Raw genomic sequence first — 23,061 nt, forward strand, 5'->3', positions numbered from 1 at the left:
ATGAGTGATTGTGCATTGCAATATGCATATAGTTACAATGAGTTACAATTTTTTTGTTACTTGCTGCAGGCTCAAAGGGTGATAAAGCAACAGTTTCTGCTATAAATTACACTGATATTCCACATACTCAGGTAAGAAAAGGTATTTATTTTTAATCTATCTATTTTTTAGGGTACATAAAGGTATTTATTTTTAATCTATCTATTTTCTAGGGTACATAAGTTTTTTATTTTTCATTTTCTAATATAGATTCTATTATATTATTTTGATTAAAAATTCATTTTTGTGAATATTCGTTTATAACATATAGCTCAACAGAATGAGATTATAAAGAATGTCATCCAAAAAGCTTCTTGCTACTCTACAAGCAATACACATATAACACCTGCACCTCTTCTTTTCTAACAAATCCATCATGTTCACCCTTTAACAGGATTCATACAAATCAATTCAATCATATTATAACAAAAACAATAATTAATCTATAACTAAAGTTATTACAGATAATAAAAACAACCTTGAGAAACAGAGAGTTTACCTTTCACAGAAACAGATAATAAAAACAACCTTTTCTAACAGATCTTTTATAGATCTTAGGTACTCACCCTTTCACAGGATTCATACAAATGAATTCAATCATCTTTAAATAATAATAAAATGATAATTAATCGACGTGTGATGAAAATTTTACTAACCTCAATCTGCCACATTAAATCAGGAATGGAAACAAGTAGAAACATCAACTCATTAACCAACAAAGACAGAAGAGAAAGAAAGAAAGAAAGAAACAACAAAGAACAGCCATACGTATAGGAAGTTCTTATGCAGTATTAATCACAATTAACATCAAACATAAATATTTATACATTTTTAGAATGTAACTGTCAACTGACAGTTAATACCTAATTATGACAGTTACTTTCTATCTAACTAACACAACTTTCACTAATTCCCATTCTTAAAAATAGGTGAAACCAAATATCAAATGCATGTATTTATATTTGTAAGATTGGGCTTGGAGCAATATGTATTTATTAAAGAAAATATTACAGTTAGCTAATTACATATTGAAAAATAAAGCTAAGTTTAAACAGATTAACCACCCAAGGGTAAAAAGGTCAAACACATAAATTATGAAGTAACGGGTTTGCAGGTGGTTTTATGTTGGACACCTGTTTAGCCCATTTCTAACTTTCAAATTTCTGCAAAAGATCATATTCAAAATTTTAAAAGTATTTCTAATTTTCAAATTTTTGTAAAAGTTCATAAAATTTTATAACAAACACATAAAAATATTCAAACAAGCTGAAAAAGTAACTGGATGCTGAAAAAGTAATTGATAACCTATACAGTTTTGGTCCCTACTTCAGTTTTGTCACTGTACAGTTTTGGCCCCTGTACCATTTTTTTGTCCCTGTATAGTTTTGGCCCTGTACAGTTTTTAGGGTGCATAAAGGTATTTATTTTTAATCTATCTATTTTCTAGGGTACATAAGTTTTTTATTTTTCATTTTCTAATATAGATTCTATTATATTATTTTGATTAAAAATTCATTTTTGTGAATATTCGTTTAAAATATCCAAGCCTATTTAACTTAACATTAAAAATAATCAAAAGCCTAACATATATTGTACATACTCTACAAGCAATACATATAACATATAGCTCCACAGAATGAGATTAAAAAGAATGTCATCCTAAAAGCTTCTTGCTACTCTACAAGCAATACATATAACACCTGCACCTCTTCTTTTCTAACAGATCCATCATGTTCACCCTTTAACAGGATTCATACAAATCAATTCAATCATATTATAACAAAAACAATAATTAATCTATAACTAAAGTTATTACAGATAATAAAAACAACCTTGAGAAACAGAGAGTTTACCTTTCACAGGAACAGATAATAAAAACAACCTTTTCTAACAGATCTTTTATAGATCTTAGGTACTCACCCTTTCACAGGATTCATACAAATGAATTCAATCATCTTTAAATAATAATAAAATGATAATTAATCGACGTGTGATGAAAATTTTACTAACCTCAATCTGCCACATTAAATCAGGAATGGAAACAAGTAGATACATCAACTCATTAACCAACAAAGACAGAAGAGAAAGAAAGAAAGAAAGAAACAACAAAGAACAGCCATACCTATAGGAAGTTCTTATGCAGTATTAATCACAATTAACATCAAACATAAATATTTATACATTTTTAGAATGTAACTGTCAACTGACATTTAATACCTAATTATGGCAGTTACTTTCTATCTAACTAACACAACTTTCACTAATTCCCATTCTTAAAAATAGGTGAAACCAAATATCAAATGCATGTATTTATATTTGTAAGATTGGGCTTGGAGCAATCTGTATTTATTAAAGAAAATATTACAGTTAGCTAATTACATATTGAAAAATAAAGCTAAGTTTAAACAGATTGACCACCCAAGGGTAAAAAGGTCAAACACATAAATTATGAAGTAACGGGTTTGCAGGTGGTTTTGTGTTGGACACCTGTTTAGCCCATTTCTAACTTTCAAATTTCTGCAAAAGATCATATTCAAAATTTTAAAAGTATTTCTAATTTTCAAATTTTTGTAAAAGTTCATAAAATTTTATAACAAACACATAAAAATATTCAAACAAGCTGAAAAAGTAACTGGATGCTGAAAAAGTAATTGATAACCTATACAATTTTGGTCCCTGCTTCAGTTTTGTCATTGTACAGTTTTGGCCCCTGTACAATTTTTTTGTCCCTGTATAGTTTTGGCCCTGTACAGTTTTGTTTTTGCATAGTTTTTGTCCCTAAACATGCGTAATCATTATTGATTTATATGGTAAATAATTATGTAGGTTGGCAACAAATGTTTAATGGATAAATCATGGATATCCTCTAGTAGATTATCAAATGCATATGATGAAGGTGTGAATGCTTTTCTAGAGTTTGCAAAAACTAATAATCCAAAGTTAGATGTTATTCCATGCCCTTGTGTAAATTGCATCAATTTGTGTCACCACTCAATTGACAATGTCCGTTATCATTTTTTTGCCCACGGCTTCGATGAGAATTATAAGATTTGGTCTTTCCATGGAGAAAAACAACCCAATAGTGATTCTAGATGCCCTAACAATTCCATTCCTCCTGATGCTATTTATACAAAGGATATGCTTCATGATGCCTTCAAATACGTAGACGATGAACCTGATTCGTTGAAATCACTTCTTGAAGAGTGTGATAAGCCACTTTATGTAGGGTCGAAGTATAATGCACTTAGTGGATTATTGAAATTCCAACATTTGAAGGGTCAATTTGGATGGTCTGATGCTAGTTTTGATGCTTTCTTGTCTGTCCTAAAAGATATCTTACCATCAAACAATACCATCCCTAGCTCGATATATGAGTCCAAGAAGTTGCTAAAAGCAGTAGGTCTACAATATGAGAAGATTCATGCATGTGAAAATGATTGTGTTCTATTCTGGAAAGAACATAAAGATGCTTCTCAATGTCCAACTTGTGGCACTTCTCGTTGGAAGAAGAATTCCAAAAACATACCTTCAAAAGTTTTGTGGTATTTTCCTATCATTCCTAGATTTAGAAGAATGTTTTCAATACCACAAATTGCACATGACTTAACTTGGCATGCACAAGGTCGGGTCAATAGTGGGAAGCTTACTCATCCTCGTGATACCCCTTCTTGGAAGCTTGTTGATAACACGTGGAAAGAATTCGGACAGGAAAAACGAAATCTTAGATTAGCCTTGTCTGCTGATGGTATCAATCCACACAAGTCATTAAGTTCCAAGCATAGTTGTTGGCCGGTTATGCTAATAACATATAATCTACCCCCTTATTTGTGTATGTCAAGAAAATTCATGATGTTGACTCTGTTGATATCCGGGCCAAACCAACCTGGTAACAATATTGATGTCTACTTGGCACCATTGATAGAAGATCTAAAGCTCTTGTGGGAAACTGGCGTTGAGACTTTTGATTCTCATAAGAAAGAATACTTCAATTTAAGAGCAATATTACTTTGGACTATAAGTGATTTTCCCGCGTATGGTAATCTTTCGGGTTGTGTTACCAAAGGTTATTATGCTTGTCCAATATGTTCAAAGAATACTTGTTCACAATGGCTGCCAAAGTCCAAAAAAGTATGCTTCCTTGGGCATAGAAGATTCCTACCACTTGAACATCCTTTTCGCAAAAGAAAAAAACATTTCAACAATCAACAGGAGCACGATTTTATGCCACAACCATCATCAGGTGAAGAGATTTATGACTATCTGGCAGGATTTGAGACTACATGGGGTAAGAAGATAAAGCCAAAGAAGGTAGGATCAAAGAAGATAAAGTTAAAGAAGATAAAGTCAAGGAAGGGAGCGTCAAAGAAGGAAACGCCAAAGAAGGAAAAGACAAAGAAGAAAAAAGAAAGTATCGAAGAGAGATCTAAATTTTGGCATAAGAAGTCGATTTTTTTTTAACTTGAATATTGGAAGAAGTTGCCTGTTCGCCATCAGTTAGATCTCATGCACATAGAAAAAAATGTGACCGAGAGTGTTTATGGGACAGCGTTGAATTTGCCTCACAAGACGAAGGATGGATTAAAAGCACGGCAAGATCTTGAAGCGTTGGGCATCAAGACTGAATTACGACCTGAACCAAAAGGGGATCGACATTGGCTTCCGCCTGCCAAGTACACATTGAATTCCACAGATAAACATCTATTTTATGAAACCCTGTCTAACATAAAAGTTCCTTATGGGTATTGCTCTAATTTCAAGAATCTCGTGTCGGATGATGTTTCAAAGATGAATGGTTTGAAGTCTAATGATTGCCATGTACTAATGCAACAACTTCTTCCATTTGCAATCAAAGGGGTGTTAGATGTGAAGGTGCGGAGAACAATCCTAAGCCTGTGTCATTTTTTCAATGAGTTATGTAGTAAAGTTGTTGATGTTAGTAAGCTAGGCAAGTTGCAAAGTGACATCGTATTAACATTATGTTTGTTAGAGAAGTACTTTCCTCCTTCATTTTTCGATGTCATGACTCACTTGATGGTGCATTTAGTTAGAGAGGTGAGGTTGTGTGGCCCGGTTCATTTTAGGTGGATGTATCCATTTGAGAGATACATGAAAACACTTAAAGGGTATGTAAGAAATCATCATCGACCCGAGGGTTGCATTGCAGAGTGTTATGTGGCAGAGGAGGCCTTAGAATTTTGTTCAGACTACTTAAAAAACAAGAAATCAATTGGCAATCCTCATGAGCGTGTTGATGAAAGAATCCGCAGTGGCAAGCCTTTATCAAAGGCTACAATTGATGCTGTAGATGCTCAGTTACTTGATCAAGCTCATCTTTATGTATTACGAAACACTGCTGTTGTGGAGCCGTATATAGAGTAAGAATTACATGAAACTGTATACTCTTATACCATTATCTATCATATAAAACATTCTTTTAACTTGTAATACACTTCAGGCAACATATGTTGGAGTTGAAGGATCTGAACCCCCGTCATGCTCGCAAGAGTACATGGTTGCAGAGCTAACATAGTCGGACATTTATTAGTTGGTTTAAGAAAGAGGTTTGTTTTTAAAATAAGATTGTTAGAATTACAATATTTTTAATTATTTTTTTGAATTACATTAATTATATATTTTTCTATTAGGTTGGAAAACGTTTGGCTAACAGGGAAGATATTTGTGATGATGTTCGTTGGTTGGCCAAAGGGCCTAATTTTGCAGTTACTAAATATAGCGGTTTTGCCATAAATGAATATCATTTTCATACAACATCTCGTGATGAGTCTAGAACAACTCAATGCAGTGGAGTGTCTTTAGTTGCACATACTATGCAGATTGCTAGTGCAAAAGACTCCAATCCTGTGTATGGTGCTGTTACTTACTTCGGCCGTATAAAGGAGATATGGGATCTTAATTATCACATGTTTAGTATTCCTGTATTCATGTGTGATAGGGTTGATAGTCGTGGAGTAAAAAAGGATGATTTAGGATTCACGGTAGTTAACTTTGATAGGCTTGGTCACAAGTCTGAACCCTTCGTATTAGCTAGTCAAGTCAAACAAGTTTTTTATGTTCAAGATCAACAAGATGAGAATTTGCATGTAACATCCCAAAAATATAGTCTGAAAATTTCGTTCAATTTAATAATAAAAACCATAGTCGATAAACCTCATATAAAAATCATAAGCGATGTATCTCAAAATATTATAACAACTGTCAAGTATATCAGAGTATAAACATCCCAAGCTGAACAAATGGTGTGTGCACTGCAATCTTTCCGAGCTCCTCTTTTGAAAACTGAGTACCTGAAACCAAAAACTGAAACTGTAAGCACGAAGCTTAGTGAGCTCCCCCAAACTACCACATACCATACAATAACATATAAAACACATACTGGGCCTTGCCCACTACATCGGACCAAGGTCCGGACTAACTGGGGCCTTGCCCCCTGCATCGGACTGAAGTCCGGAAACTGACTGGGACCTTGTCCCCTGCATCGGACCGAAGTCCGGACTAACTGGGGCCTTGCCCCCTGCATCGGACCGAAGTCCGGAAACTGACTGGGACCTTGTCCCCTGCATCGGACCGAAGTCCGGACTAACTGGGGCCTTGCCCCCTGCATCGGACCGAAGTCCGGAAACTGACTGAACATAGCATAGCATAACATATCAACTAGCATGAACACATATACTGCATACTGCATCGGGCCGTATCCCGGAACACATAACACATAACACATAACACATAAATCCTGTCTGAGCCACGAAGACATCAAACATACTAACTACTGCATCAGACCGAAGTCCGGAAACTACTGCTAACTGAACGGGCCGGCATTGTGGCCTTAGACCCGTTCCTACTGGAAGGAAACTCACCTGAACTGAACAGCAGAATAAAACCATTGAAACGGCTATGACGAATTCCAAACTCTTTGCACCTATAAGCATATTAATAATCCCAACTTAGCTCAGACCCAAAGTATTACGTAGCATTATTTTATTATATATATATATATATATATATATATATATATTTGATGACTGCTAGCCTTTAACAATAACCCACCTTGTATAATCAATATAATGAATAAAATCTTCCATATTTCTAATTCGATCATTTAGAAAACGTATACCTTTTAAACATGGTTTTTGCCTATAAATCATTAATCAATCATTTTGCTAAAACATTTAACTTTATAACTTCTATCCAAAACTCTTTGAATACTCTAACTGATTTTATTACAATTAGCTTGGATTGGGCCAAAAGAAATTCCTAATCCATATACATTGCTTAGACTAGCCCAAAATAGGGTCAACCCAATAACTCCATGAAATTAGGCCCAAGCCACAATTGACCTAAGGGAGTATACAGAGGGTCGAAAGATGATACCTGTGACCTTCATCTTCAATTTACCAAATGTTGACCTTGGCTCCAGCCGACCTTTCTAGCTCTGGCTACGGCTTCATCACCAGCGATGCTAACCTTCCTCGCCAAAAGTCTGTTATTTCCTCCGGTCATAGAAGTCGGGCCCTGCCCTTGCTCGAGTAGTTCCGCCAAGAGGTTGATTATTGCATCATCCCTTCACCGGAGTTTCAAAACTTCTCATATTCTTCACTGTATCTACGTTCTTTGGTCGATGGAACCACCAACCCATCGATTTAGCTTTACCAACAAAGTCTAGCATACAACCTGAAAATCCTAGCTGCTACCGATGATGTCTTCTTCGGAGATGAACTAGCTTCCCATACCCATCTAAATTATCTTGCTGTTACACTTACAACAACCATAACTCTAAAAAGAAGGTGTAGAGATATTGGCATACATACCGGTGATGAACTCGGACCAGGCACAACACAGAAGCATCGAGAAATATGGGAAGTGAGTTGCCTTATTAGAAAAATACAAGTCTTGGGGAGAGCTTTAATCACCGATACAAGAGCATCCTTCACTGCAAAATTGCATACACACGACGCCGTGGTCACCGGAGACCCATGACTATCATCTCCATCTTTAATTTCGCTCAATGGAGATGGGAAACAGTTGCCGGAAGGGTAACTAACTATACGAAACCCACATATACCCTCTTGGCGGCCATTGAGACTATTCTCCCCAACCCTAATGATTCTAACTATAGGATTACATATATGTGTTTGGGAAATGTTGGCTTGGGTTGGAAAACTAGTGGAGAAATCGGTAGTGGCATCCCCAAAAAAAAGAAGTCTCTGCTGCTGCGATTTGCTGAGGAAGAGGGCACACTCTTTTCATTTCGAAATTGGCAGCATAGGTCCCTAGACTTTAGTTTATTGGCGAAAATACCCCCCCCCCCTTCCGCTCTTGATTTCCTTATCATATAAGATTTCTGAAATTACCAATAAACCCTTAAGCCTTCAAATATTTTCAATTTAAGTCCATTAATTACATAACGCAATCTGACTTCTGTAATTATGACTTTTAACTCCTCAAAATATAATGCCTCGCTCAATTATTATTCCTTTTAGGGCTTCTATACATTTATTTATTTATTTATAAATGGGGTGTTAGAACTCTCCCCCACTTAGATTAGATTTCGTCCTCGAAATCATTCCTTATCATACCTTACACGCTAACTACGCAAGTAGCATGGCCATAATCCTGGGTACACCCTAGCCTTCTCAGGGTACTTTTGACCAAACATCGCAAAGCCCTAACATATGCAGGCGAACCAGTTCCTCGCAACAAGATTACATCTACTTCATTTGAATTTTGCTGTCTCGAGGTGGTCTGAATCCCTAACAGACCACTCTTACTGGGTCATTACTATCGAATCCAATCCTCTTGAATAGACAACCCGCCACCTTACCAATCCTTCTAGGTTGCCACTAGGAAAACGGAATCACAGATCCTCTTATCCATGTGATTCACTTATACTTGGCCAAAACTCTAATAATCCTGTTGTAAGCGACTAGCATAACCCAAGCTATATGTGACTCTAATCATACATGAAATCCTCAAATATCATTACTGCTAGAGACCCAAAACTATCTTAAACACCGATCTGCCTGAAACACTAAACTGCTTGAAACATTGAACTGCCTGAACACTGAAGTGCCTGAAACAATGACTGCTTGAAACACTGAACTGCTTGAACACAGAACTGCCTGAAACACTAAACTGCTTGAAGCAGTATGCTACCACATGGCTGCTCTCCAAAATCTAACGAGACCTACCTGGTCTTAATTTTCCGCCAATCATCTGAAATACCGGGTTCCGACCCGGCTACGGAGCCAAAGGACACCCACTTAGTTGCCTCACACGACTTCTGAACAAATTCCTTCTCTAGAACTAGCTGCCACTAGTTATCTTGTCACTGTGGCCCTAGCGGCCTTCTGATCTAACTGATCGATTTCCACATGCCAAATCTTGAGGTTACCAAACCACAGCTAAACGTGATTGCTACATGACCAATTGTAGCCTTATATAACAAGCAACCTTTAGCAATTCATTGCTTCCTCGGTCTCAAAACTATAGTGGCATTCCTACAGTCTTAACACTGGCTCAACTAGCTCTAATCCATCCAGATAGTTCCGAAATCCAATTCATGTATTTCCACTACTCACTGGTACACCCGAACTGGTGGGTGCTATTGTCCTTCCCGCGTCCTAACAACGCACTCATGCTATCTACCAACCTAGTGAATGATACGGCTACTCCCGCAAACTTACAACACTCTAATATTATCTGGCTGCTGGTGAATGTTATGGCTACACCCGCAGACTTACATCACTTCCCTCACTAACTCGCTGCTGGGGAATGTTGTGTCTATTCCGTAGTCCTGCTACACTCTCCATTCTGACTCTACACCGCCTACTAATCTGAAAGCATCCCATACTTGACCTTCACTAAATCTACATCTTGACTTACTCGAATCCTGTCGGCGATCCTCCAACCTGGTTTTTCCGGACCAGATATCGTCTAACGTGATTACTATGGTCATCCCGTAGCCTCGATACACTTCCCGTACTGTCTACCTGCTGGTGAATGCTACGGCTGTCTCGTAGTCTTACATCCTAACTAATATCACGTCCTGTCGAGAAAATCTTCAACCTGGTTTCCCAAACCAATCATCTACTGATCGCTATTATACGCACTTAATACTGGGGAGTTTCCGAACTCCCAACTCACGTGTTTCTCAATCCGATCAGCCACTTGGACTACTATCCTGCTCAACAAAGTTGCGAACTCATCCCAGCTTTGTACTTTCTTCCGTTCCTGACTATACGAGGATTCCTCCCCCACTTCGATTCAACTAGCTCCTTACAGTTCACTGTCTGGAAAGGATTCACGGTCCTTCTTACCACCCATGACTAATCTGCTAGAACCACACTTACCCTTTCTAGTGTTTTCAACACCAGCTAATCCAAAAGATCACCCAACTTCTAAAAAAATCCGAATAAATCTTCGGTAATAACCCGCTAGACCTAGGAAGCTCTGAATCTCAATTGGAGACCTCAAAATCTCCCACTGTATCACAGCCTCTATCTTGGCCGGATCAACTAAAATATCCTTCCGATTGACAAGGTGCCCAAGAAATTGCACCCCACGCAACCAGAACTCACAATTAGAGAACCTTGCAAAAATTCTCTCCTTCCTCAAAGTTTCTAGCACCTCCCTCAGGTGCTTCTCGTGCTGCTCCTCAGTCATGGAATAAACCAAGATGACGTTGTACTCTCCCAATCCCGCCATTTGGGAAATGCTCTATCACTACTCGCTAATACTTCTTGGCATGCAATTGGCATATGACACCGCTCGAAAATATAATTTGGACACAAACCAAGGATAACTCAGGGTACACTTACTCAACCCTTGGAACGAAAGGTTCCCTTATGCAGTTTTCCGCAAGTGCTTCACCGAATCTGACCCTGCTGGCCTCTCAGAAGCCGATATGAAATCTACGGTCTCTTCTCGAGGCCCCTCGCTATAAGCAACTGATCTGGTTCCTTCGTACCAATGTGATCCAAGTCCATATGTCGTTATCAAGCTCAAGAAGTCATATCATTCAGGGTCTTGCACCTCGAGATACTCATGATCTCTCTGCTATCATTCTATAGTATGTTCTGATAACTTACCTGCTTCATTTCCTCATATGCTGCATACTGTGGTACCATATAAGCTCTTTCTTGAGACTTGGCAGTGATCTCTGCCACAGTCTCAGTCGTTTGGTGGAGATCTAACAACTCTTGCGCCAACTGCTGCACCTCAATCGCCTGGGCACACTCTGCCCAGAATCTGGTCTAAAAGTCATTACATGACATAGCATTAACTGCATCATCACTCAACTCACTACCAACTTCTTCCTATCAATCTCGTGCTCTATCCCTCAGGAGATAGGAAGTAACTCAGATCTTGTCTCCTTTCGAGACAAAGTCTGGTACGAAAAGCGCTGGTGACATCCGCCAACCATCTACTGCTAAGAATGGGGTCGCTAACCCCCATGACAATCTGAAGCCTCACAAACTCTAAATTCTCAAAACATCAACGTACATGTCTCTATCATGACTGCTATCTCAGTGCAGAATGCACTCGTCCTCTCATCACAAATCTCTATAATGCCCTCCTTGATTACACTGAGGATCACAGGAGTCTGGTCAATGATACTGCGCATAACATCATATGGAATGAAGTCCTTCACCTGATCATCGAGCTTCCCTGCTACAGAGTTCAAGCCTGATCCCTCATCGACACCAGAACTACCATCTGGTCTACCACATAGCATCACTATACTTGGCAATATACCATCACTAACATCACAATACTTATCCAAACTCAAGGGATCTCACACACTACAAGTTCTCTAGTTTCATCTCAGCCTTCCTTGATTCGAGTACAGATCCTCTGCTTTCAGTAGTATGGGCCCCTACTACCTTCCACATCTATCCGTACTTTCCTCAAGAAGTGCCTTGACTCCACCAAGTCCCTTTTACTACTACTACTGATCTCATGCTAATCTCATCATAGGCTTGCCCTAGGGAAATCTCTGACTCTACTAACTCACTCCCCACCATCAGCTGCATAAGAAGTTCCTGCTTTCTTCCCCTAACTAGCTCGCAAATACTATTACATATTACCCAGACTATATAATTCTTCGAATGAGAGACCCTACCCTACAACGGTTGGACTCAGACAAGAGCTATGAAATAGGGCTAGACCTAACCTTCTAAAATTATTTAGTCCTTGCAATATGTAACTTATCATATTCGTTTACTAGTTAGTGAAAGACAACTAGAACTCCTAGGAGCACAAAGCAAGCAACATTCGCACGTTGAGTACACATACTAAAGCATATACTACTCTAGCTATCATACTGGCTACTCTGTACTAGCATGCATCTCTCAATAAGCTGGTACACATATAACAGGTACATAAGGCATCCTCCCTAGATCCTTAGCCCTAACTAGCATGCAATTCTCATAAAGCTGATACACATATAATAGGAACATAAGGCATCCTTCCTAGATCCTTAGCCCTATTCTAGCATGTTGTTCTACTAAAATTGAAACTGATATTCATAACATAAACTTGTACGGGTAATTTGGGAGTACTTACTTGAGCTCGGCTAATTGCATGCACCACACCCTTTTCTCTTTTTAAAGTTCTTTTCTTTCTAAAATTTCTTTTCGCTTTTTCAAAAACTCTTTCTTTTCTCAAAAATTCTTTTCGAAAATGTCTTTATTTTGAAAACCTTTTACCATTTCCTTAGTTTGAGTTTAGACACACTCGAAGTCTATCCGAATCCCTCAAACCAAGGCTCTGATACCAACTTGTAACATCCCAAAAATACAGTCTGAAAATTTCGTTCAATTTAATAATAAAAACCATAGTCGATAAACCTCATATAAAAATCATAAGCGATGCATCTCAAAATATTATAACAACTGTCAAGTATATCAGAGTATAAACATCCCAGGCTGAACAAATGGTGTGTGCACTGCAATCTTTCCGAGCTCCTCTTTTGAAAACTGAGTACCTGAAACCAAAAACTGAAACTGTAAGCACGAAGCTTAGTGAGCTCCCCCAAACTACCACATACCATACAATAACATATAAAACACATACTGGGCCTTGCCCACTGCATCGGACCAAGGTCCGGACTAACTGGGGCCTTGCCCCCTGCATCGGACTGAAGTCCGGAAACTGACTGGGACCTTGTCCCCTGCATCGGACCGAAGTCCGGACTAACTGGGGCCTTGCCCCCTGCATCGGACCGAAGTCCGGAAACTGACTGGGACCTTGTCCCCTGCATCGGACCGAAGTCCGGACTAACTGGGGCCTTGCCCCCTACATCGGACCGAAGTCCGGAAACTGACTGAACATAGCATAGCATAACATATCAACTAGCATGAACACATATACTGCATACTGCATCGGGCCGTAGCCCGGAACACATAACACATAACACATAACACATAAATCATGTCTGATCCACGAAGACATCAAACATACTAACTACTGCATCGGACCGAAGTCCAGAAACTACTGCTAACTGAACGGGCCGGCATTGTGGCCTTAGACCCGTTCCTACTGGAAGGAAACTCACCTGAACTGAACAGCAGAATAAAACCATTGAAACGGCTATGACGAATTCCAAACTCTTTGCACCTATAAGCATATTAATAATCCCAACTTAGCTCAGACCCAAAGTATTACGTAGCATTATTTTATTATATATATATATATATATATATATATATATATATATATATATATATATTTGATGACTGCTAGCCTTTAACAATAACCCACCTTGTATAATCAATATAATGAATAAAATCTTCCATATTTCTAATTCGATCATTTAGAAAACGTATACCTTTTAAACATGGTTTTTGCCTATAACTCATTAATCAATCATTTTGCCAAAACATTTAACTTTATAACTTTTATCCAAAACTCTTTGAATACTCTAACTGATTTTATTACAATTAGCTTGGATTGGGCCAAAAGAAATTCCTAATCCATATACATTGCTTAGACTAGCCCAAAATAGGGTCAACCCAATAACTCCATGAAATTAGGCCCAAGCCACAATTGACCTAAGGGAGTATACAGAGGGTCGAAAGATGATACCTGTGACCTTCATCTTCAATTTACCAAATGTTGACCTTGGCTCCAGCCGACCTTTCTAGCTCTGGCTACGGCTTCATCACCAGCGATGCTAACCTTCCTCGCCAAAAGTCTGTTACTTCCTCCGGTCATAGAAGTCGGGCTTGCCCTTGCTCGAGTAGTTCCGCCAAGAGGTTGATTATTGCATCATCCCTTCACCGGAGTTTCAAAACTTCTCATATTCTTCACTGTATCTACGTTCTTTGGTCGACGGAACCACCAACCCATCGATTTAGCTTTACCAACAAAGTCTAGCATACAACCTGAAAATCCTAGCTGCTACCGATGATGTCTTCTTCGGAGATGAACTAGCTTCCCATACCCATCTAAATTATCTTGCTGTTACACTTACAACAACCATAACTCTAAAAAGAAGGTGTAGAGATATTGGCATACATACCGGTGATGAACTCGGACCAGGCACAACACAGAAGCATCGAGAAATATGGGAAGTGGGTTGCCTTATTAGAAAAATACAAGTCTTGGGGAGAGCTTTAATCACCGATACAAGAGCATCCTTCACTGCAAAATTGCATACACACGACGCCGTGGTCACCGGAGACCCATGACTATCATCTCCATCTTTAATTTCGCTCAATGGAGATGGGAAACAGTTGCCGGAAGGGTAACTAACTATACAAAACCCACATATACCCTCTTGGCGGCCATTGAGACTATTCTCCCCAACCCTAATGATTCTAACTATAGGATTACATATATGTGTTTGGGAAATGTTGGCTTGGGTTGGAAAACTAGTGGAGAAATCGGTAGTGGCATCCCCAAAAAAAAGAAGTCTCTGCTGCTGCGATTTGCTGAGGAAGAGGGCACACTCTTTTCATTTCGAAATTGGCAGCATAGGTCCCTAGACTTTAGTTTATTGGCGAAAATACCCCCCCTTCCGCTCTTGATTTCCTTATCATATAAGATTTCTGAAATTACCAATAAACCCTTAAGCCTTCAAATATTTTCAATTTAAGTCCATTAATTACCAAACGCAATCTGACTTCTGTAATTATGACTTTTAACTCCTCAAAATATAATGCCTCGCTCAATTATTATTCCTTTTAGGGCTTCTATACATTTATTTATTTATTTATAAATGGGGTGTTACATTGCATGTTGTTGGATTCACACCTCATAGGATGTACAAGTATGGATCAAATGGTGAAACTGGTGATATGCTTGAATTTGATGTTACTTTTGATTTAGCACAAGATTCCGCTTTATTAGACCTTGATGATGATTTTTTGTGTACGCGTCCGGATGGCGAGGGCATATTAGTGTAAATATTTTTTTTGCAGAACAATAAAGTTTTTGGTATGTTTTTATTTCAGATTTTGAATGTGATTAATCAATGTCCAACTGCAACAAATAACAACGTACTTAATTTAATTTCAATCTTGTTGAAACAGGTTGTGTTTTTGTGACATGGAATCAGATTCAGCTTCTGATCACGATGAGGAGTCCAAACAAAGAGGTCCGACAACAAAGACAAAAGCTAATAAAGTGAAGCTTGTAATAACTTACAATAAAAAAGGTGTCCCGGTTGGAAAGGAAGCCACAAAACTGTCTACTTTTGAGGGTTTGGTTGCAAGAATAATGGTTCCCATAACCTATGACTCGTGGCTGGAAGTTAGTGAGGAAGTAAGGGAAGGATTATGGCAATATGTTTTGGTAAGTCTCTGTTTTCTTCCTGTTATTACCTTTGTTCAGATCTGTTTTTGTCCCTGTTCAGATTTGTTTTTGAACCAACCTTTTTTTTATGTTTCAAGAAAAGTTTGTAGTTGACCCAAAGAGTCGGAAGCAAATTCTCCAATCGATCGGGAAGAAGTGGAGAAACTTCAAGCATTATCTATATGCCAAGTTCATTAAGAACCGAAGTAAAGATACCAAGGCAAATCTATTCAAACCTCCGAAAGATTATCCGTTTATAAAGAAAGAAGATTGGAAAGTTTTTGTATCCCATAGAGTTACAAAGAAGTGGTGGTTTGTTAAACTTTTATTATATGCATTTGTAGTTACAATTTTAATGTTTGTATTTATAATTTTAATGTTTCTAATGCAGGAGAAAAGTATGAAAGCTAAAAATACTCGTGCACATCATAAATACAATCATCGTTTGAGCAGAAAAGGATATGCTGGACTCATTAATGACATTGTATGATTCCCACTGAATTTTGATTATTTTATTTGTATATATATATGTTAATTGACTTTGTTATTCTTGATAATTTAGATGCAAGAAACCGACAAGACGGAAGAGGAGATTGATAGGACACTGCTGTGGAAAAAGGCAAGAGAGTTGAAGACAGGAGGATACGATGCAGATGTGAAGACGATTGTTGATAAAATTGTAAGTTTCATTAATTCCCAAATATATAAAAAAATAACATTTGTCCCATTTTATTTTTCTAACATTTGTCCCATTTTATTTTACAGGATGAGCTTCAGAAATCGGGAAGCTTTGGAGAGGTTACATGTGGAACACATGATGTGCTTACAGAGGCGTTGGGTACTCAGGAACAACGTGGGCATGTACGAGGGATGGGTAGATTTATAACGCCACACTAATACTTTTATTTACCCAAGAATGTTTAAGTATTACTTGGAGATTGAGAACGAGAGGGTGGATAAACGGATCAACAAACTTGAAGATGACTTGGAGAAACTAAAAAGAGGTGTACTTAATGTTTCTGAAGCTGCAAGTTGCCAAATAGGGGGCGTCATTGAAGATTTTGAAAACCAACCATATAATGAATCACTTGTAAGTCCTTGAAGACAATTATGAAAAATATATTTAAATAATTTTGTTTTTCTACAAACTAACATACTATATTTTTCAGAATAATTCATGTCTTCTTGCGGTTGAATTTGCTGCAAATGTAGTTGCTAAAGGAACCATAATGAAAGCATCGGGTATTTTGAAATATATTTGCATTATTATTATTTATATATTTTCATTTTTTAGAAGATTGGATCTTAATTAATTTTTATGTTTCTGTAACAGATGAAAACATTGAAGTTATGATTGAAACAATTTTGCAAGGAGAAGCTTTAGTACCCTTTCCACTTGAAGAGGAGTTCATTGTGAAGGTCAAAGATGCACTGGGACACATACTAAGTTGGCCAAGACACTTAGTTATTCGATGCTCTGACCTGGTAATACTATTTGAACATATTTTCCCTTGGTTATCTTAATTTTTCTGATATTTGAGTGAGTTCTTAATTTTTCTGGTAATACTATTTGTATTTTTGATTGCATTTGTAGGGAAAAGTTTGGGCTTGACATTGTCGTCAAGTTATTCCTTACGTTATTTACAATCATATATATATATATATATATATATATATATATATATATATATATATATATATATATATATATATATATATATATATATATATATATATATATATATCATTTTTGGTCACTTAACTTTTGATTTTGTGCTCATTTGATCACTTAGTTTATTTTAAGTTTTAAAATATCATCGAACTTTTGGTTGTGTGCTCATTTAGTCACTTAAGTGTTGGTTTTGTCATTTAACTTTTGGATTTGCGCTCATTTAGTCACCTAACTTTTAAAATTGTGCTCGTTTAGTCACTAAACTTTTCAAATATTTTAAAAGTTTTGTGACTAAATGAGCACAATTTTAAATGTTAGGTGACTAAATGAACACAAATCTAAGAGTTAAGTGATCAAACCAATAGTTAGCACACACGCAACAATTTTTCAGTCAGAAGTCTTCTGAAAATCAAACAGGTGCGAATGACAAAGTGTTGCGTCGTGTAGCAGCACACACGCAACAGTTGTTCAGTCAGAAGTCTTCTGAAAATCAAACAGCTGCGAATGAGAAAGTGTTGCGTGTGTGCTACACGACGCAACAATAAGTGGTTATAATGAGTTTTTTAGGAAAAATAAACAACACCTAAATAATTACAAAATCAAAAGTTTGATGACATTTTAAAACTTAAAAAGAATTAAGTGACCAAAAAATTATATATATATATATATATATATATATATATATATATATATATATATATATATATATATATATATATAGAAATGCTCAAATGAGAACACCTAAAAGGTTAATAACGTAAGAACAGTTCTGAACCAATCATCAATATATAAGGGCATATAAGTAATTGCATATTTTAATTAAATTAAATTAAAATAAAATCAATCAAATTCTCTTAAATTTAGGATCAGTTACCAAAAAAGGAGATATTTGATTTTTTATTTTTCTTATTAATAAAATATAAAAAAACAAATTTATCAAAAAAAAAAAAATTAAAACTAAAAAAATTTAATTTTTTTTCTTAAATTTTTTTTCCTCATATTTCACGTTTTTTTTTTTCAAAAAAATTAATAAAAATCCAACCCCAAATAAATACATTTGTATTCACAAACGATTTTTTTTTTCAAAAAAACTAATATTACTGCAATCACAAATGAATACATATCAATTTACAAGTAATCCACTTCCTTTCTTTTAATCAACTGAAAATAAAAAGGATGTAAAAATTATCATTTCTTCATAAAAAAATACATTTAATCATAAATAAGTACACTTATTCACACATGATTACATTGCTATTTACAAATGAATACATTGTTATTAACAAATGAATACCTTGGTATATGCAAATGAATAAAACAATACCTCTAATCATAAATAAAATACACTCATTCACACATGATTACACTGCTATTTACAAATGAATACATTGTTATTAACAAATGAATACCCTCTTATTCATAAATGAATACCCCTCTCACGCATATCATCAAATAGCTTATGTGCACAACCTTTTACCTTGAATCTGATTACAACTTTGTGTGGTTATCTCTTCCATCAATTGTAAGGGCTGCCACTTGAGCCTTCAAAGACCCACTTGAGCCTATCGAGTTCTTCCAAATCAAACAAGAACAAAAAAGGAACCCTTACCTATTTTTGAATCGTCGTTGCCCTTCTCGATCACCAAACAACCCAATATCGGGACTTTGTCACCGGAAACCAATGGCAGACCCCACATCCCGCTGCTTCCATTCTCTTTTCTTCTTCTCTTCAACTGACTTTATGGAGTATATTGTCGACTGCCTTGGAATCGGGATGGTCAATTAAATAGTTAAAATTGGATTTGTGGACTTTTTGGTTCCAATGTCTCACCTGTAATCAGAAACGAGGTCTCGGAATCGTAACTCATATTTGCAATCGGAATCGAGCCTATGTTTGGAAATCTTGGATTCAGGTATTGACATAGATTCGCAATCGGGAGTGTGATGCTCGGAACAAATGAAATTAGGATTGAAAACTATTTCACCTGCGAACGATCAGGGCTTGATAATCTGGGCTCAGAATCATTTTTCCCACGAACATCAAAGTTAAGATCAGATTCGGAACCGACTATTCACTGTTGGGATGTTTAATTGTACTCGGAATCGGGTTCTTGTCGGCTCAAAATCGGAATGAGATGTTGATCGCCTAACATTCGTAACTGTGTGCTCGGAACGAAGGTCTGCTCGGAGTTAATTGCATTTTGTATTCAAAACTTATGTTGTGTTTCACGAGTAGTTTTGAGCCTGCGTTCGTTTATCATGGGCAATTGGGGAAGAAGACTACCGATTTACACATGACGAATAGGTCAAGAGAAGCAAAGAGTAATTATAGGAGTTTACAAAATTAGGATAATGCTTATTTACTTTAATAGCCTTTATAATTTTCTTTAATTTAAAATTAAAATTTAAATGTATTAATAATTAGAAAATTAACAATTAATAATAGCCACATATCTTAAAAATTAGATGGTTTTCTCGCGTTTTCAACCTTTTAGGTGTTCTTATTTGATCCTACTCCTATATATATATATATATATATATATATATATATATATATATGAATTCAATTATCAATATATTATGCATAGTTTACTTAGATATTATATATATATATATATATATATATATATATATATATATATATATATATATATATATATATATTCAATTATCAATATATTATGCACATTGAACGATTTGCATTAGTTTACATTTAAATCCTTCCAGATTTACGATCCACGACTCTAATTGAATAATTTTGGTCAACAATAACAAGCTGTAGAAGTGGAAATCATGCACAATTCTTTAAAACAATACACTTACCGGTTTTTTTTGTTTATTACTTTATTATATCAGCACCGTTATTTCAACTTCATCATTTTCTTTACCGCACACTAACCATGACATACATTATTTGTTTTTAATTTATTTAAACGATTTAATATAAATAAAAACTTAAAATTTCATTGATTGAGATTAAAAATACATAAAACTAAATTAAAAACCTAAAAGTTATATTTTTCCTAAATGTTTTATTATTTTAGGTGTTTATTTCGTTTTTAATGTTTGAAGAAAACATGATTTTAGCTTTCTAGAGAGATGAAAACAATATTGTAAAAAGATACAAGAAGTATTTTTAGTTGTGGTAAAGTTGGATGGTTGAAGCTGTTATTTATAATGTAAATAAAAAAATGATTTAAAAAAAAAAAGGTAAAATGTCTTAAAAGATATATATATATATATATATATATATATATATATATATATATATATATATATATATATATATATATATATATATATATATATATATAAAAGTATGGTAATTTGAGAACAATTCTTATTTGAAGAATATTTAAGAACAAATTTTAGCAAAAAAAAGCGTCTAACTTTTAATTAAGTGGAGGGTATGCCCATAATTTTTCATATCTTTCCAAATGAAAGCTATAGGAGCATCTCTTTCACTATATACCATCGCACCACCACCGCCTACGCCCAACACCACTTTGCTACTGCCTTCGACCATCAACCGTAACACCATACACTTTGATCTTCTCCGATAAGCATTAGTAAGAACACCACCGTATTTAACACTATATACCTTAATTTCCACGGCCTCGATTATGGCTAACGTATGAACAATGTTGGAACGATAAAATTCATGGTGTATTTTGTAATTAAAGGAAGGTTGGGGTGTTTGTTACCGATCGTGTTGAACTAATTGAAGCAACACTCAAATCTTTTGTTTTTACTTTCGATGATGACATCGAGGTGTGTTTTTACAGCATTGCTATTGATCCTCCGGTGATCAGTTCTCTAGAGCTTATCCAGATCGATCTAGCTTCGTATGACACCAGTAGGGGCTAGGGTTAGCAACGACACCGACGTTTTTTACCGCACGTGGCAACCTGACGCTAAATTACGATTCGCAAACTCCATATGGATTAAATCTGTTATGACGGTGAGAAATGGGATCATCTTCTTACTTTCCTCACATGATCGTATCATATACCTTTCCAGATCCACCGAAAATACACTCGAGCAATTTGAAATCAAAATGAGCTATGGTGTAACACCCATAAAAATCATGATAAATTTAAACTTTTAAATGTAACGCCCTGATTTTCCGGTATTAATTTTAATATAAGATTTTTCTTGATTTCAAGGTCTACACGACGAGTTGGTTGCCCTACTCGTCGAGTAGCAGCGGGTTGATCCACATGTTTAAGTGACATACTTGCCGAGTCCAAGAGGGGGACTCAATGAGTAGGAGTTGGTGGATGAAACCCTAATTTCTGGGGTTTTGCACCCTATTTAAAGGATCATTGGCCTCCCCAGTCTCCCCTCTACAGCCTCTTGTCACTCCAAAACCTTAATTCGTGTGTGTGTGTGTGTGTGTGCTTCTATGGTATGTTTAAGCTTGGAATAAGGATTTTGGTGAAAAAAGCTTGGGGAACAAGTGTTTGGGAGCCAGGAACTCGTGGGAATCGGAGATCTACTTCAGTGGGCACCCTTTTGAAGGTATTAACATGTTATATTGGCCTCATTTAATCTTAGATCTCATTTGGGTGGATTTTTGGAAGCTTTTCTTGTGATTGAGCTAAGATCTGAAGTTGCAACTTCAGATCTGAGCTCTCTTGGGTCTCTAGGTCCATAAAGTTGTTAGCTTTGTCAAGCATGAACATCCCTTCAATTGTAAAAGTTCTTTTCAAGCTTGGTTTGGTCATTTTAAGACTTTAGAGATTTTCATGCACGTAAAGTTTGCAACTTTACGTGATAAACATGACTTTGGAAGCTAGATCACAATTTGGGGCCTTAGCATGGCTTAAAAAGCATCTGTTTGGATAAAGGACTGAAGCGACTCAGCGAGTCGCATGGTCGACTCGACGAGTCCGATGAAGATTGTCGTGGGCTCAATGAGTTAGATGAGTGACTTGGCGAGTCGGCTAGGGTTTTCCCAACCTTTAGACACGTATGAACTTGGCGAGTTGCAAGGGGGAAACTCGAAGAGTTAGCCAAGGATTTTATGACCGCAAACCTTAGAAACTCGACGAGTCACTCTAGTGACTCAGCGAGTTATGCAAGGAACTCGGAGAGTAGCTGAGGGTACTCGACGAGTTGAAGTCAACATGGACTGTTGACCTTAACCGATTTCCGACAAGTATGGAGACCCCAATCTCGCCCCTGGTTCGACTGCAGGCTCCCAAAACTTAACCATTAGGGCTACCCAAGCCTAAAATTCTCATGTGCCGTGCTGTGATCAAAGAGTATTCCCTCATAACCACCTCTCGCTGACTAGAGAATACTACGACTCCCTATAGTATTACAACATCCTCCCTCTGACTAGTGATTACTACGGCTCCCCATAGCATCACCACACCCTCTGACTAGTGAGTACTACGGCTCCCTGTAGCATCACCACACCCTCTGACTAGTGAGTACTACGGCTCCCCGTAGCATCACCACATTGCGTCCATTAACTCATGCTCTGCGATCTAACATAAATAGATGCCCACACTCATCCAAATCATGCATCA

General features: G+C 36.6%; 1 protein-coding gene across 1 annotated transcript; it reads left to right on the forward strand.

Moving 5' to 3' along the window:
- The first annotated feature begins 2,883 nt into the window (after nt 1-2,883).
- Nucleotides 2,884-15,605, forward strand: LOC145046237 (uncharacterized). The gene is made up of 5 exons (XM_078994535.1): nt 2,884-4,347; nt 4,516-5,376; nt 5,495-5,551; nt 5,685-6,140; nt 15,513-15,605. Exons 1-5 carry the CDS (start codon nt 2,884-2,886, stop codon nt 15,603-15,605), a joined length of 2,931 nt encoding a protein of 976 aa, XP_078850661.1.
- The last annotated feature ends 7,456 nt before the right edge of the window (nt 15,606-23,061 follow it).

The sequence above is a fragment of the Lactuca saligna genome, chromosome 5 (genome assembly GCF_052625555.1).
Source record: "Lactuca saligna cultivar CGN05327 chromosome 5, ASM5262555v1, whole genome shotgun sequence".
In the NCBI taxonomy this organism is placed as follows: Eukaryota; Viridiplantae; Streptophyta; class Magnoliopsida; order Asterales; family Asteraceae; genus Lactuca; species Lactuca saligna.